The sequence below is a fragment of the Micromys minutus genome, assembly GCF_963924665.1.
Source record: "Micromys minutus genome assembly, chromosome: 6".
Lineage (NCBI taxonomy): Eukaryota > Metazoa > Chordata > Mammalia > Rodentia > Muridae > Micromys > Micromys minutus.
Window position 1 is genome coordinate 12,211,293 of NC_137975.1, and position 17,292 is coordinate 12,228,584.

Here is a 17,292-nt window from a genome sequence, read left to right on the forward strand (position 1 = left end):
ACACACCAAAAAACAAAAACAGTCCTCTACAAACTTTGTAGCATTTTAAATAGTGAATAACAAAACAAAATACCATCATTTTGATTTTCAAAAATGGGGTGGGGCACTGCAAATAAGAGCTGAAATAAATTCTTTCTAAATTATGCCATTAAGAGTAAAGTTATATCTTAAGGTCAGTTGTACAGAAAACATTTTAGTGACATTCAATAAACAAACCCTTTGTTTTCCAGGTCTATGCCACTTAATCGGAACAGGAACAGTTGTGTTTATGGTAGTCGACAGACAGATGCACAGACAGACAGGCAGACAAACAACCTCCCCTCCCCCTGCACACCTAAGTATATGCAAGAAAAAATCTTGAATAAATGCCAAAAAGTTGATAGGGGGTTGTTTGTTCTGGATGATGGTTAGTCTTCAAGCCATTTGAAACAGTCTGCATTTTAGAATATAATGAATTATCTATCACTAATTGGTAGAAGCAGGGAGCAATTCTTATGTTGGGAGGAAGAAAAAGAGATAAAAACAAGCCAAACACAAATCTATTTCTTCTAGAAATACAAAGCTGAAAGGACCTTTGGATTTTTGACCCAGTAAAATTTTCCTGTTCTCTTCATAAAGGTTTCCAGTTTTCTAACAATAGTAGATACCAGACATACAACTCTTCATTTTCTCCACAGGAACAAACACCTGTCTCATTGTGCCTTCAGCCATCTGTCAGTAGCAGCTGATGTTGGGTCCCTCAAATTTGTTCCCTGTTCTCCATCAGTGTTTGGTCAAGGTCTTTTATTATTTTTACTTGGATTACTGCGATTATCTCGCAATTAAGTCACTAGGTATCAAACCCATACTTTGCTAACCCATTCTCTATCCCTAACTATTAATCTGAAATGTTAATTTGATTGTGTCAGTTTTGTCTCTAAAAAACAAACTGCCCCTCACAAAGTTTAATGAAACAAAAATAAATATATACTTTAAAAAGGCAACTCAAAAGCACCTTATCTTTTAATAGCATAATTTAATAACTATATAAATTACATACATTGCTCAAAAGTGCGTAATAAGAGAATAACTTTCTAGTAGAAAAACATATTAGTGATACTTGATTTAGCCTACTCAAAACTACTGTATTCAATACATGGCTAAAGTTCTTAAAAATTTTTAAAAAAAGAAGCAAGGCACTAGACAAACTAGTTTCCATTTCATCAACATAGTATATCATTTAGAAAACATTTCTAATGATTTTTAAGTGTTTATTTTATGTGTATGTGGGTAAACTGAGTATGTGCATGCACACTAAATGCATGCAAAAGTCCATGGATCAGAAGCAGGCATCAGATCCCCTGAACTAAAGCTCTACACAGTTGTGTACTACCATGTAGGTGCTAAGAATTGAACCTGCATCTTCTACAAGACATTTTAACTACTGAGTCATGTATTCCATCCCCATTTGTAATCTCTGTTGAACTGGTGAGATAACTCAGTGGTAAATCAAAGTGCACACTGCCAAGCCTGACAATGCAAACTCAACCCTGAGCCCACCTAATGGAATGAAAGAACTTTGGGTAAAAAGTTTTACTCTGACTTTTACATACATGTCTTGTGTGTCACCACCTTCTCTGCCACACATCATACAATAAAATGTCAATTAAAAAAAAAAAACCCTCATATGCCAAAACAGAATTGACTTACCTTGCAAATACCCTGTCTTTATTTGCCTTTTCTTTGCCATATTGAACTGACTGGACTTCAGTTCTCCCACTGAAATATATAAATATGCATAACATCTTAAAGGGGACTACAACAAAAAATTACAATATATAACATGATTGTACTATAATTTTATAAGCGACAAGATATTTGTGGTAACAAAAAATAAAAGCAGCAGAGTTAGAAGGAAAGACTGGACTACTTTCCAGTTCCACCCAAATAGATGAAGCTCAATTTAATAAACCAAGATGTGTCAATAGACACATGCTTGATGACAGGAACTCCTTTCCTGTGGTGCCCTACTAAAATGGCCTCTGGAAAGTCAGAAATGCCCTGAGTCAATCAAGCTCTATGGCCCTGACCTACCCTAACAGAAGAGAGTTAGCTGATGCCTCTGTTACTCAATGATGGGGCAGAACTACATGGTAATTTGGATAACTTCTTTTCCCTTTCCTATTATAGATATGAATACCAACTATTATAGATATGAAGACTGTTCAGAAACTGCTTTGGCCACAATACAAGAAATGCCAGGGTTTTGACTATGAAAGAAATGAAGTCAGAAATATTGTGGATGCTGGGCACTGTTTCTGCCTAGACAGCACTCCATGCAGAGGACATTCTGATTCTGATTCTCCTCCACAGTACATCAGTATACTCAGCCAATTGTCTTAATGAAAGAGTAGTTCTCAGAGGATTTGTAAAACCAACCTGTTACTGAGTTGTAAATTACCATAAACTTCTATTACAGAAAGTAGAACCATTTACAAATAGATATTTAATGTATATAAAAGTGGTTAGATACAAGTTCCCAAAGCCACATAAGCAAATTTCAGACCAAATTACTATAACAAATATAAGTAATTTTGAAATAAATGGCATGACTGATATTTAATAGAAAAATGAGAAACTTTATTTTAAATGTGAGATTTCCTTAAAAAAATATATCTCCTTCTCTATGGAGGCCAAATATTCAGGTTCATTAGTTTGAATGCATTTAATCCCTTGGATATACAGAATACCAGTAAGCATGTATGTAAATAGTTAAGAAAGCAATAAACTTCGTCAATATTCCCAGCTCTACTTTCTAGCCAATATTTTAATATCTTAAGTATAACAGTAACATTAATATTCCTGGCCACTGCTTACCATGAGGCATATCCATCAGAGAAAGAACTATGTACAGGTTTTGTCATCCTACCTTTCCCACTTCATTTGCAAGAGTATTAACATTAATAATTAAAAGATGCATCCAATACATTCTAAAGCTAAGAACAAGAATGATAATCACAGACACTATAAACATACATGGCTTATGTCCAAGCACTGATGTGCAGTAGACTACCACAGGCCCATTCTGTGCTTTGTTACATATGAGGCTGTAAGTAATCACACTCCATTTTCTAGATTCCTTTCTACTTAGCTTTCTACTAGGTCATGCCTTCACAATGTGTAGATAAAGGATCAGAAAAGTGAAAGAAATGCAAAGCAGGCACTGGCAAATGCTGGGGTAGTGAAATAGCATCTTGATGAAGTAGTACTGCTCTGACAGGGCCAGGACCACCTGGACTGACCATGAAAGAGTTTCTGAAGCATAGTAACGTGTCTAGGTTCAGGGAATCCAGATCAAATGTGACCCTTAATTATTCCTCGTGCACACTTGGTTCTCAATAAACACCCCTCCACACTTACTCCCCATTTTTGTGTGTTTGTTGTTTTATTTTTAAATGCTTATGTAACCAAGTCTCTGAATTAATTTCATTTTACTTAAAGTATCAAAAAGAGCCCCTGTGAACAGTGTCTGACCCACAAGTTAAGAACCACTGGTGTAGAGGGACCAGATACCTTTCACTAGGAAAGAAAAATAGAACAGATAGTTATCTGACAGATAAACAGACGTCTGATACACAGGTTGTCTTATGTGACTCCTATGAAACTTTTCCTTCCTTCCTAGATTTTTTTGAGACAGTTTCTTTGTGTAGCCCCGAATGTCTTGGAATTCTCTGTAGACCAAGCTGGGCTTGAACTCAAAGAGATCCACCTCCTTCTATCTCCACAGTGCTAGGTAGGATTAAAGGTATGTACAACCACGCCTGGCTTAAGAGCTTTTTCTTCTATTAAACTCTGAATGTACAGTTATTTCCTACTAAGAAGGCACACTAATTCTAGAACAACAGAAACCTGGAACTATAGTTACAGACAGTGTATGCTGGGAAACAAATCTAGGTCCTCTGAAAAAGCAGCAAGCGCTCTCAAGCACTGAGTTACACTCTCCAACTCCTGATTCAGAGATCTTACAATGCTAGAGATTTTGCATAATGAATAATGTCTACTATGTTAGCTTTAAACTTATCAAAACCTGGCTGCATAATATTTTCAGCCACTTCCGTACTCATCTCATTTTAGAACTGAGCTCTACAAGTCTGAAGAAAAAGTTTACTTGGCATATAAATTGTTAAAAATAATCCAATGTGATGAGACTCTAACAAGACTGATCAAGAGACAGAACATACAAGCACGAATGAAAGCAGCAGCCAGACGATGGTGGCATACACATTTCATCTTAACGCTCGGGAGGCAGGGGAAGGCTCATCTCTGTGAGTTTGAAGCCAGCCTGGTCTATAGAAATAATTCCAGACAGTCATGGTTACAGAGAGAAACCCTGTCTCAAAAAAAAAAAAAAAAAACCAACCAAATAAATAAATGAAGAATTAAAGTACCATGCCCTATAGATTCTAGACTTAAAAAGATAATGAGAGTCATTGGAAACTTTAGAACAATAAAGCCAACAACTTACATGGAATAAAATACATCAACTACCAATGTTTGTTCAGGAAAAAAAAAGTCTCAATTGGCTTATCTTGTAAATAAGTTAAATGTACTATTAAAAAAAAAACTTTCTTTAAAGTGAAATTAGCCCGGAAAGAATAACTGGTAAATTCTATTTGGCATGTAGTATAAGCAAGAAGGACTGGAAAGGTGCCAGGGACAGTTGAGTGCTTGCCACAAAGTCATGGGACATGAGTTCACTCTCCTGGAGTGTTCAGTTTTTCTCCTGGAAAAACCACTATGGTAGTTTGTGCCTCCCACTGAGGAATGCTATGCATTGTTGTTAGGAATGGTTTTTAAATTACTATCTATATACTAGAAAGTTCCTTCTTGTTCAGTGGTGATTTTTTTTCCAAATAATTTTTTTCAACTGTCTTTTCTATTTACATTCATCATATCTGGTGTTTTCCAATGGATGTTGTATTGACCAAGTAACCTATTTGGCATTTTTTCTCTCATTTTATCTGAAACCTATTTGAACTGGAACAGGAGGCTGTTCACTGCACTTTATTATTGGAAAGATGTTTTATGCACTGTGTAAACACTTTCTGTATTAAATACTAATTTCTGAATAAGCAGAGATGATTATAAGCTGGACTTTAATATTGTTAGGCATCACCTGTCTCAGTGTTTTGTAAACATTCCCTCTCTCACCTTCTGATTGGTTTGTTAAAAAAAAAAAAACATTGATGGCCTATATCAAAGGCAGGAAGCTGAGACAGAGTCAAATGAAGGAGGATTCCCCAGGGAAGTGCAGAGGAAGAGGTAGGCTGAGACTAAGAAGGACAGGTAACTAACAAGACACTTGGCAGAACTGAGAATAAATGGTCAGTAAGTTAAGAACTAGTTGGGAACAAGCCTAGCGATAAGGCTTAAGCATTTATAATAAATGTAAGTCTCCTGCCATTATTCAGGAGCTGGTAGTCCCAAAGAAAGTCCTGCAGTACTCTATTTATTTCTTTGTAGCCTGAATGTAACTGTGTGTGTCTTTGCACTGCTGGTCATTTAGGAAATGAACACATTTAAGGAATGTCTTTAGGGTTTGCAATGTCTTCTAATTCAGAGAGGGGACTGGAGATTTCTGTCCCTGCTGAGAATTTAAGTTGGTACCAATAGTCTCTGCATTTACTTGATTGTCACCATTGACCTGACACATTCTTCTTCAGTTTATTTAACCTTTAAATTGTCAAGTGCTGTCAATTTACCTTTCTAAATACTACTTTTAGAAAATCAGAAAAAGCTTTGATAAAGCATGTTATCAAGCTCCTTAAAAATCTGCTGTGATTTGTTTTTGGGTTTTAAAAAAACCTATTTCATGGTTAATATTAAACTCCTATAGTTAGTTACATTTTCCCCCCTTGGGATGATAAGCACATATTTTAAGTGATATATTGTATTGTTTTGACTAGTATTACAAACTGAGCATTTGTAAATGTTGGGATTTATACTATTAATGTTTTGTAAGTATTTCTATGCATTTATCTTTTCATATAACAATTTCATCTAACATAAAATATCAGAGATGAGAAATCATATTTGCACAAAAATGAGATAAAAATGATTATCAGTTGTATTATTAGATCACCAGTAACTTTTCCTTTATGAGTCTTACTAGATTCCACTTCAAAACTAGCTTTTATATGTCATTTTAGAATTCTGCAGATAGGACCAATCAAGGTTTCTACAAATACCTATTTCCCAAACATTTTTGCCTTGGGGAGTATTGAAAAAAAAATCAACAAATGCCAAAAGGCACAGTTGAATAGGTAAAATGATTTCTCACATTCTATAGCACAGGAGATCAACTGTGATAACAGTTAATTATAAAGTTCAAATTGCATAGTAGAGAGAGTTAAGAACGTTCTCAATACAAGAACATGATACACATCTGAAGCTGAGGATATATCTGGTGTTTTCATACTGCATAAATGCCAAAGGCCACACCATACCTAATTATGTATCAGTAAATAAAACTTAGAGAACAAGTCAAATAAATTTTGGGGGACTGGAGAGATGGCTCAGCAGTTTAGAGAACTGCCTGTTCTTCTAAAGGACTAAAGTTTGATCTTCAGCACCCATTCTAGCACTCATAACTGCCTATAATCCCAAATACAGGGGATCTCTCCCAGCATTGTGGGCATTGCACACACAATGCTCAGATATACACACAGACGAAAGCAACCAATATACATAAAATAAAGGAAAAAGGATTAAGGGACAATTTTAGCTAAAGTTATTTCTCAAAATTTATGTTGTATTATAGACAAAATGAAAAAAATCCCAGGAAAATGTCAGGATCTGAGGTTATTGCTCAAATTCATGTTTTTGCTTATTTGCATAATTGCTGTTTTGAACTCTTAGGTAGGATAGCTCCAAAAAATGCTAAACTGGATTTTTAAACAAAAAATTATATACTATGTAAAATATATCTTGGCTTTTACAAAAGAAATTAATATATCTTGCAGAAACATTTTCAGGTAAGTAATAAATGCATTGGGAATTATAAAATCTGTTGGGATTATAACTATCCAAATGTGGCTAATTACTTACAAAATAATTACCTCTATTAAACCCAAAGGCATGGTTACCGAGTGTACTGTGTATCACAAAACATCATGGACTTATTGATACAGACACACAGACAAGAATTCCATGGAAATTTTGACTTTGTGGGTTCGGTGACTAACAATGATTATACTGCATCGTATCTAGATCTTTAATTAATTTATTTTTAAATTTTACTTTTTTGTATGAATATCTCATCTGCAATATAATACATCTGCTTGTGTAACATATCCATGCCTGGTGCTTGTGAGGGCAGAAAAGAGTGACAAATTTCCCAGGAACTGGAGTTAGAGAAAGCTGTGAGATGCCATGTGGGTGCTGGAAATTAAACCTGGGTTCTTCTATTAGAGAAGCCAGTGCTCTTAAACCGTGACTTGTCTCTCTAAACCTAGATCCTTATTCTAAACACCAGAAAAACAAAACAAAACAAATAGTATAAAAGTAGTACTCACCAGTACCGGAATTTGGAACCCAATGTAAAATAATGTGCAAAAAAGTTCTTTTGAGGTGGAAGTGGTCTATCCAGGCGGAAGAATGTATGATGTTCTACACACGCTTTCCACAGAGTTTTACACGCTCTATAATTCACCATATTAAATCCCAGTAATGTTTCTCTAGATTCATGCTGTATTAAATGACAAATTTTAGATGAAATGAGAAGATGTCAGGATAGAATAATGCTTTTGACAGGTAAGTTGTGCCAGCTTTGCAAGCGCTAATCTCCTTCAAGGATTTTATTTAACAAAGGCTCAGTGAAATAAATAAAAAGATTTATAACATGATTTTTCAACTTTTATATACTTATATTCTCTGACAGTTTGAAATAACTTTAAAATTTTTACTATTTTCAAATAAATATTGTCAAGTTTTATTAGCTATAATTCTGCTTCAATATATAATCCCAGAACACAAATTAAATTAGTATAGATCCACAATTTATAATTCTGCCTTGAATAAAAATAAGAATACTCTGGCACTGGAGGAATGTCTCAGTGGTTAAGAGCACTGACTTCAATTCTGGGAGTTCAGGGTTCAATTCCTACCAACCTATCTGTAATGGGATCCAATTCCCTCTTCTGTAACTGAAGAGAGTGAGAGTGTACTCACATACATAAACTAAACACATCTTTAAAAAAAAACTGGATAATGATGTGAATAACTTAAAAAAATATTCAACATCCCAAGCATTATTAGAAAAATCACACTAGAAATTGACTAGCATTAGAATAGAATAATTCTATAGCTTTTGGGGGGGCATAAGCTACATTATACCAAAACATACATCTCTTGAGTATCGTGTGTGTGTGTGTGTGTGTGTGTGTGTGTGTGTGTGTGTGTGTGTGTGTGTGTCTGTGTGTGTGCATGCGTAGGTGTGTGTGCTTGCAATATGTATATATTATATATAATAGATACACAATAGTTTACCTAATTTACTGTTTATACATATTTGTATTTCCCAATTAGGGATAGAAGAGCGCTGTATGTACACATTCTTAGTGTTGGTGTATGTATGTACATTCTGTGTGTGTGTATATATATACACACACACACACACACACACATATATATTAGTTAATACACCCTTCTCAACCATAGTGTGTGTTCCATATACTCACCAACCTCAGTGATTTTTCTGGTTTTGTTACGTGTTCATTTGCGTGTTGAGACAGCATTTCACATTGTACCTTAGGCTGGCCTGACACTCACTATAATGTCCAGGTTGGATTTGAATACTCTCCCCACTGCCAGTCTTTCAGGTGATGCATTATAAGCATGTGCCACCCCATTTATTTTCAGTTTCTCTTATTTCACTGTTTTGATTTTGGTTATAACACGTACCTCTCCTTGATGACTTTAGTAAGGTTCAACATCTAAGGTTAATGGAAAATTGGATACTGATTTTTTTTTTCAAAGCATTCAGCCCAGGCTAGCCTTGAATTTGTGGCAATCTCTCTACCTTAGCCTCTCAAATAAAGGGATTAGAGATTTAGGCCGCCATGTCTACCTTATTTTAGCTTATGAAACAGGCCTTCACACTGTGTAGCCAAGGTTGATTTAAACTCACAACCTTCTCGCCTCAGCCTTATCAGTATTTGGCTACCATGAAGATACTGTCACTGAAGTGGTATTCAAAACACTGGCATATTTTTCTGTTGGATTACGTATATATGAAAGGACTTGAGGTGGCATATTACTATATATACAGACACTGCTATGTCATTCTCTTTTGAAGAGTTATCAGTTTGAAACAATGAATCATTATCACTAAAAGCTTCTTTTATGTTTCATTCAAGAAATATTTTCATCAGGAAAATATTTTTCATAATTAAGCCCTGATAAAATGTTCAGATATAAAAATATAGTTTCATATCGGAAGGCAAAAGGATTAAAGCATAATTTGTTGTTTACTAGAAAGTTGATGTATCACTTACAATTGTTTGTATGTAGTGACAGCTTACATATTGTATGATATACAATAAATATTATATGAGATGACAGAATACCTGACAAGAATATAATACAGTAAGGTTTTAAAGTGTGTATACACTGTCTAATATGTAGCCTCCCTATTAAACCACTGTTTCAAACACTGCGCATGTACTTTTGACACTGCAATTGTATTTGAAACTTGTAAACAATGAATTTAAAGTGTCCTAAGAGGTGAAGCTTCACAAGTGGAAGTTTGGAGCTGCTGCTGTTTTGTCATAGTCTTGCCAGAATTTTAAGTATAGCTTTTCTACTTGGGTTCTAGGCATCAATTTCAAGTCCTTGCACTTCAAGAAGCACGATACAAATTGAGCCATCTCCCCTGCCTAAGGCTAGGCAATCTTAAAATATTTTATTTTTATCAATAATTATTAATCAATACTCACCAATTCTTTTCTAAGTTGAATAAAAAACTGTTTGCATTTAAAAGAAATTTTTACAATCTTCAACCTGCATAAAAGAGAATTGGAGTGTTCAAAATACTGCTAAAGAAGAAAATATTCAAAAATTGGAGGCATTATAGGTATTTTTATATTTTATTGGCTTTCAAAGTGTCATACATTTGTAGGATTAATAGTAATCAATCTATTAACCCCCATTAACCACAACTCACGTTGATGCTACCATCCTTTTTCCCTCCTAACTTTGTGGCACCCTTTTAATTTTTGTTTTCATTATTAATAACCGCAAATCCAATTAGTGCTGTCTATGCACACACAGGTGGGTAGCCATGGTCTTAAATTTAATGTGCACTAATATCTTCATATCAAATATTCTTTAATAATGTAAAACATGATGCTTCCTATATAACTAAAGAAAACCTAGGTAATCAGCTGAGAACATTGTTGTTAAACTATATCTACTATGAATTGTGTATTTCCTAATTTTCTATTTTCAGAAATATTCACCAAAGATTAAAATCTCAACAAATATAAATAATGTTTAAATATTTTAACATAAAAAAAGCATGCAAAAGAGGAAACGTAATATTTCAGAGTTTTGTAAAACATTGATCTTAAAACTATAATTATCTGACCCTTACATGTTACCTTTTTAAAAAGATATATAACTTATTTTTATTTGTTTATTTCTAGATAGAATCACTACATAGCATTGGCTGTCCTGGAACTGACTGTGTAGACCAGTTTTCTCTGGTTCTGCCTACTGGGTGGCCACCATGCCAGCCTAAAACTATGCAACTTATATAACACTAATTTTTCAATGTTCTATTATATGATCCATAACTCAAGCTGGTTTGGTTCCTTGTAATAACCATATAAAGAGCAATTCTCAGACTTTGGGGCCCATGATACTTAAAAGGCCAGAGAGACTAAATCTTAATGTGATCTGGAACCTAATTTTCTAACATTTTTAATATTTTCACAGTAATTCTAAGTTTTGATTTTTTTTTTTGACTCATACTCATATCCATTAAGAAGCTGTGATTACTTTTAGAGAATAAACTTTGAAAATCTCAATCACTTCCAGTCCAACTAAGGCAGAACCATTTAAACTAGAGAAAATATAAGCTTAGGTTTTAGGTCTGAACTTTATTTTGTGTTGCTGGGAATTGAACCTAGGACTTTATACATGTTAGACAAATGCTATAACACTGAGCCAAATTCCAAGCCACAGGGTTGAAATTTCTTAGGTTACTATTACATCTTGTGTCCTCACCACATAGAAATAAAAGAACCTGGATACACTATTTTTTCATAAGACAGAGAGTATCTTTTAGAATGTGAAAAGAAGAGTGGGTTGAACACTGCCTATGTTTGTGAGAAGAGAGTAAACATTTGTAACCTTCAAAGATATACATATTCATAAATGAATATATCACCAGTAAAAACAAAACATTACACAAGCAACATAAACAATACAAAGTGTCATTCCTTTCTAAAGGAATAAGACAGAAAACCTAATCTAATTTCTAGTCATCTTCATTTTGCAAATGCTGAAAATACATCAATGAACAGACAAATTTCAACAATGACCGGGTGATGATCTCTAGCAAAAGTCTACTTGTATGACTTCTGTTTTTTATAAATGTATTCTAACAAGCAATGATTAATGCTCATTTTGTATAATGAGATAGTTGTAATACTTTGGCTTCCATGCCTTTGATTAATCTTTTATAATGAATTAGACCAACCTGTCTCTTTATGTTAAGTTTGTATCTCTTGTGAATAGTATACATATACATTTTTATTCCCATCTGGGTACATCTAAGAGGACAGATGAAAGAACAACAAGCTCATGGAAATATGTTCAACATTATCAATCATAAAAGGATACAAATTAAAATTAACACGGGGTATCATTACACACCCGCCAAGGTGTTTTAAGCCATAAGACAAACAACAAATGGTTGGGTGAAGAGTAAAATCAGTGCAGCATGGACAACCCCCCCCCCCCCCAAATAGGGAGGAGAGGTGATAGTACAGCACGAGGAAAAAGTTTAGAAAACTCAGAAGTTCTACTCCTTTGTCTATGCTCCCTGCCAACACTTACACAAACATGCAGTGTGCCATTGGGTTGTTTGCTTGCTTGTTTGTTTGCTGAGATAGGGCTTCTCTGTGTATCTCTGGCTGTCTTGGAAGTCACTCTGTAGACCAGGCTGGCTTTGAACTCAGAGCTCTGCCTACCTCTGCTTCCCCAGTGCTGGGAATAAAGGCAGCTGGACCCTAGAGTCTTAACAGCCAAAGGGAACGACTGATGAGTTGTGAAACAAAATGGTATGTAACTAAGGGATAGAGTATTGCTGAGAAATTGTAAAAAATGATATATGTTCTTTACATGAATGTCAAAATATGATAAACTTATCACTCAAGCACACAGTACCTCCTCATTTTAGCATATCCAGATTAGACATATGATTAGGGCTGGTGGTAAAAGCCAAGAGATAGAAAGTGGTTCATAACAATCTTTCGTAGGTAAGGAAAATGGTTCAAAATTAGATTGAGTAATGTTGTATTACATGACCATACCTCAAACACTGATTATATTAATTTGCTTTTTTCAATGTCAAGGGTAGTTGTTGTATTTTCTGAAGAACTTAGTTTAGCGTCCCTCACAAAAAGGGCTAACTAGTAAAAGATTGCTTTTATTTCTGTTTGAGAACCTACTCTTCTCTTGATTCTGAAATATAACTATAGACTAAATTGATAACGCTTTTTTTTTCTTGGAATACTTGCAAATATGTCATAGTTTTTCTAAAGACAAGTGCCATGCAATTTTTTTTTTCCATGAAATTCTTATACTTTATTTCTCTGGGGAAAAAAAGAGGTATTTCAGTGTTTTTCTTCTTTCAAGATACTCCCTTTGACTTTGAATCTCTCGAAATGTGCAGTTGAATCCAGTTATAATTTACTGAATAAAAGGACCCAGATAAACATTCCTTGGCTGAAACTTCATGTTTACCTCACAAAAGGCTACTCTTAGGTTCTTCTAGTGCCCTTATTCCTGATTTTCTTGCTATCTTTGGGCTTCTATACATCCTTTTAAATTGCTTTCCTTGCTGCTTCTCAGTTGTAATCCTGTTATTGCACAGGACTTCTGTGGACAGGGCCTTTAAGAGGTGAGCTGGGGAATCTGGTTTAATCCTGAATGAAGACAAGGTGGCATGCTGGCCTGTGCCCCTTAGGTCTCGAAAGACACCTGGCACATAAATTCATGAAGTTTAAAGACTCTCACAAGATGGGCCACCCAGATTTTTTTTTCTCAAACCAGTCTAGATTCTGCCAGCCAGCAACCAGTCAGCCACCTTTTAAGCACTCCCAACAGTCAGAACTCTGTAGTCACTTGTCCACAGTTCTCAAAGGAGCTTACTCAGTGTCCCCAACTATTGACAAACCCAAAGTATATTGATTTTCTGTTTTTATTGAGTCTCTCTTTGTTGTGAGAGTAAGACAGTGACGACCTTACTTGTCTGATTAGAAAGCTGAGTTCTCTGTCCCTTTTACAATCTTAATACCTTTCCACAAGTTTAGTAGCGAGCACTGCTGAAAATAGTTGGGACAAGATCCTTTATAGCACATAGTGATATGAGCTTAATAAGTGTAGCAACTTGAAATCCCATCTATTTAATTACTGAAAACAATATTTAAAATTTATGTTACTAAGAATTTTCTAAATAATCTAAATAATGTTTCAGTGTTAACATTCATTGCTTGATTTTCTTGCATAAAGCCTTGGACATATGAGTATTATTTCCCAACTTTAAACACACATCTATTATGTGCAACTATAAAATGCTGCATCAAGTCTTCTAGCACAAAGAACCTATATAAATTAAGTTATTCATAAAAATCCAGTCCCCGTCCAATTGAGAAACCTTCTCTGTATCCTATAAAAGCTATCTCAAATTCAGTTCAATATTCCATAGAGCGTATTCTTTTCTGTTTGCACAAGTTAAGTAGCTTGACAGAATCTTTACAACGGTTTGCAAAAACCCCAAAAGTTATTTAATATATAGAACTTTGAAAACACAGAGAAAATTAATTACCACTGGCATTTAAATTTATGTCAATAATATATATTATTAAATTATATGGTAAATTATGATTTTGTCATTTACATATAGTATAAAAGAAAAATTACTCTTTGTGTCTTATCTGTACTTACAGATAAGAATTACGTTTTTGTCCTTGAATATGCCACGATAATAATTACACAGGAAACATTTCAAAAGTGTAAGATGAAGTAATAAATAATCTTGAGTTTTACTGCTTTCATATCGATAGAATTTGCATTTATACAATTTACCAATTTTAGGTAAACAATAAGCTTTTAAAAAAATCTGTCTAACTGCATAACCACCACAGAGCAATCATCATGCAATTGTTTTATCATTTCATCTTACATTTCCTTCTGCTTCCAATTTTTTAAATATATGTATTCTAGAATTTCATAAAGAGAAAGTATTCTTTTGGGTTTGATATATTGAGATGAGAGGAGGAGGATCCGTGTGTTTTTACTGTTTCAATAATCCATTTCTTTCTAATGCCAAGAAGAATTATAGCATGTGAATATTCCATAACTTATTCTTTCAATTATCCTTTCATTTTTATTTTATCTTATGAACACTGTAGCTATGAATTTTATAAACAAACTTTTTTTAAGTGAACTCAGTTTCTCCTATATAAATCTCTAAGAAAAAGTACTAGGATTACGAGGCGCCAACCTGACTGATATTTCTTATTACTTTTCTTATTACCATGACAATACATCTGACAAGAAACACAAGGAGAAGGGTTTCCTCTGGCTCACAGGCTGAGAGTACAATCCATTATGAAAGAGAGGTCATGGCAGCAAGAACAGATGAACACTGTGTCTGCAGGTGAGAAGCAATGAGAAAGATGAATGCTAGTGTTCAGCTTTCTCTTTTTTATTTAGTTTAAGATTACAGCCTTAGGAATTGTGTTGCCCATATTTATGGTAATCTTTCCAGTTCAATTAGCCCAGTGGCTCTCAAGCTTCCTAATGCTACAACCATTTAATACAGTTCCTCATACTGTGGTGACCCCAACCATAAAATCAATTCTATGTTACTTCATAATTGTAATGTTGCCAGTTATGAATCATACTGTAAATATGTTTTGGAGATAAAGATTTGCCAAAGGGGTCAAAACTCACAGGTGGATAAACAATATTTATTACCCTAAGGTAGAAACTCCTTGACAGACATGCCAAATACTTACTTCCATTGTCTTTAACAGTCCCAATACTGTTCAGAAAATCTTTTCGATCCTCATCTAATTCTTAACCATGAATGTGTACATTTAGAAACCAAGTTACATTCACTCAGAGGAACAGAGTTAGTAGTTTCAGTCCAAAGGTCAAAACAAAGCAAGATAGAAATTGTAGAAGGATAATAGTCAAAACCCGTAGATCCATGTGAGGCTTCAGGGACTCAAATCATGTGGAATCAAAGGGCTGGGCAGTCAGATCTCTCTAGTTCTGCTGCCTGCAGGATACACAGACTTCTGAACCAGTTTTACTCCATTTCCTACAGTATTCCTTCAGTGGGCATCCCTTGGTCCACAATAAAATCCTGGGGTCTCCATGGTAACTTGGACATCACCTTCTCTCTGCCTTCCCTCATACTATATAGCTTTAGCAAACTTCTGGAACCATTATACAAGACTGCATAGCCTCCTCAATCTTAAATCATAATGCCTGCAAAACCAGTATTACAAGCACAAAATTTCAAAGTTGTATTGTCAGCTCAAGATGGACCTTACCTGCAGCCTGTGTGGTAAACCTGGAAAACATGTTTTTGAGCAAGGAACCCCTTGAGTAATATTCTTAGTTTAGACTTATATATTTTTTCAAATGAATTTGCATTTTCACAAGATGGAGTCTTCAGTGTTTCTGGGATAGCATTCCTATTGAGTCAGTGTGAAGATATCATTCTCTAATGATACAAATTTCTAATGATTACAGCTGCCTTTAAACTTCCCTTTTCTGTAGTTTTATACTTGCTCATACTCCTTTCCTCACAAACCTGCATATTTCATATCTCTCTGCTCTGCTTTTTACTTTTAGTCACTGTAACCTGTGACGTTCCAAACTTACATCACAATGACCCCATAAAGTTATGCATACAGAATTTTGGGTTTTTCTAGTCCAAATGCCTAATCTCTTCCACACTTTCCCCTACAAACTAGTTCAAGATTAACACAGCAATGGCCCCAGTCATGGTATAAATTATCTATATTAATTATTTCTCCTGTTATTGTGAGAAAATACCTAACAAAATAAAAGAAGAATGGATTGTTTTGACTCATGGTTTGCAAAGATGGCTCTCATCAAGGCAGGGCAGGCATGGTGGCAAGACATAAGACAGCTCATCACACTGAGTCTACAGCTAGGCAACACAAAATTATATGGTCAGTGCTTGTAATCTTTTTATTTAGTCCAGGACCCCTATCTCATGAAATGCTGTAATCCTCCACAGGAAGGGTATTCCCCCAATCAGCCATATGGGTGAAGTCTCTCACAGACAGGCCTAAAGGCTTGTTTCCATGGTAATACTACCCCTATTAACTTGTCAATCAAGATTAATCATCACAATTGGATTTAGAATCACTGAGGATATACCTCTAAAGAGTGTTATAGAGGGGTTTTCAGCAGTCAGATGTAAAGAGGTTAGGAATGTACTCCTGCCTTCCCTGCTTCTTCCAGAACTGAGTTCATCTATAGATGCTGCTTCTATTATTCGGGGTTGGTATTACATTCTAGCTCTTCAGTCTTATGATATAAACACAACAACTTTTCAGGGAACTTCCAGGCTCTCAGTACTGGACTAAGACAGCTGAAGTTCTGTGACTAAACCCTAGGCTTCTCTACCATTCCAACAAGCAGAGACATACCAGGACATGACTTTATGATCGGTTTTATGGAGTGTCTATTACCCAGTCTTTTGAAAGAAATCATCAGAGCTTTCACAGATGTCTAAACAAAGTTACATAAATTAAAGTTCCAAGCTTGTAGCATAAGTCGGTAGTCAAAGATGGGTAAGATAATCTTGGAAGCCTTCCAACCTAAAACAGGCCACCAATACAAGATATACAAGATTATTCACATGCCAATGATGCGTAAGAGCTTTATTTTTGGATGGTAACCTAAGACAGGCACAACTTTCTGCTCCATGTCTGATAAAGTGCCTCTTACAGTTAAAAAGATGGGTAAGAGTCTCTTAGA

General features: G+C 34.9%; 1 protein-coding gene across 4 annotated transcripts in view; it reads right to left on the reverse strand.

Annotated features, from left to right (window-relative positions):
- Positions 1 to 17,292, reverse strand: part of PTPN4 (protein tyrosine phosphatase non-receptor type 4) — a 153,233-nt gene that overhangs the window by 55,712 nt on the left and 80,229 nt on the right. For all 4 annotated transcript variants that reach the window (XM_080918095.1, XM_080918096.1, XM_080918093.1 and 1 more), the window contains exons 11-13: positions 9,975 to 10,038; positions 7,554 to 7,726; positions 1,690 to 1,758 (exon numbers count right to left, since the gene is read on the reverse strand). In XM_080918095.1, coding sequence (XP_080774221.1) covers positions 1,690 to 1,758; positions 7,554 to 7,726; positions 9,975 to 10,038 — 306 coding nt within the window. The remainder of the gene's footprint in view (positions 1 to 1,689; positions 1,759 to 7,553; positions 7,727 to 9,974; positions 10,039 to 17,292) is intronic.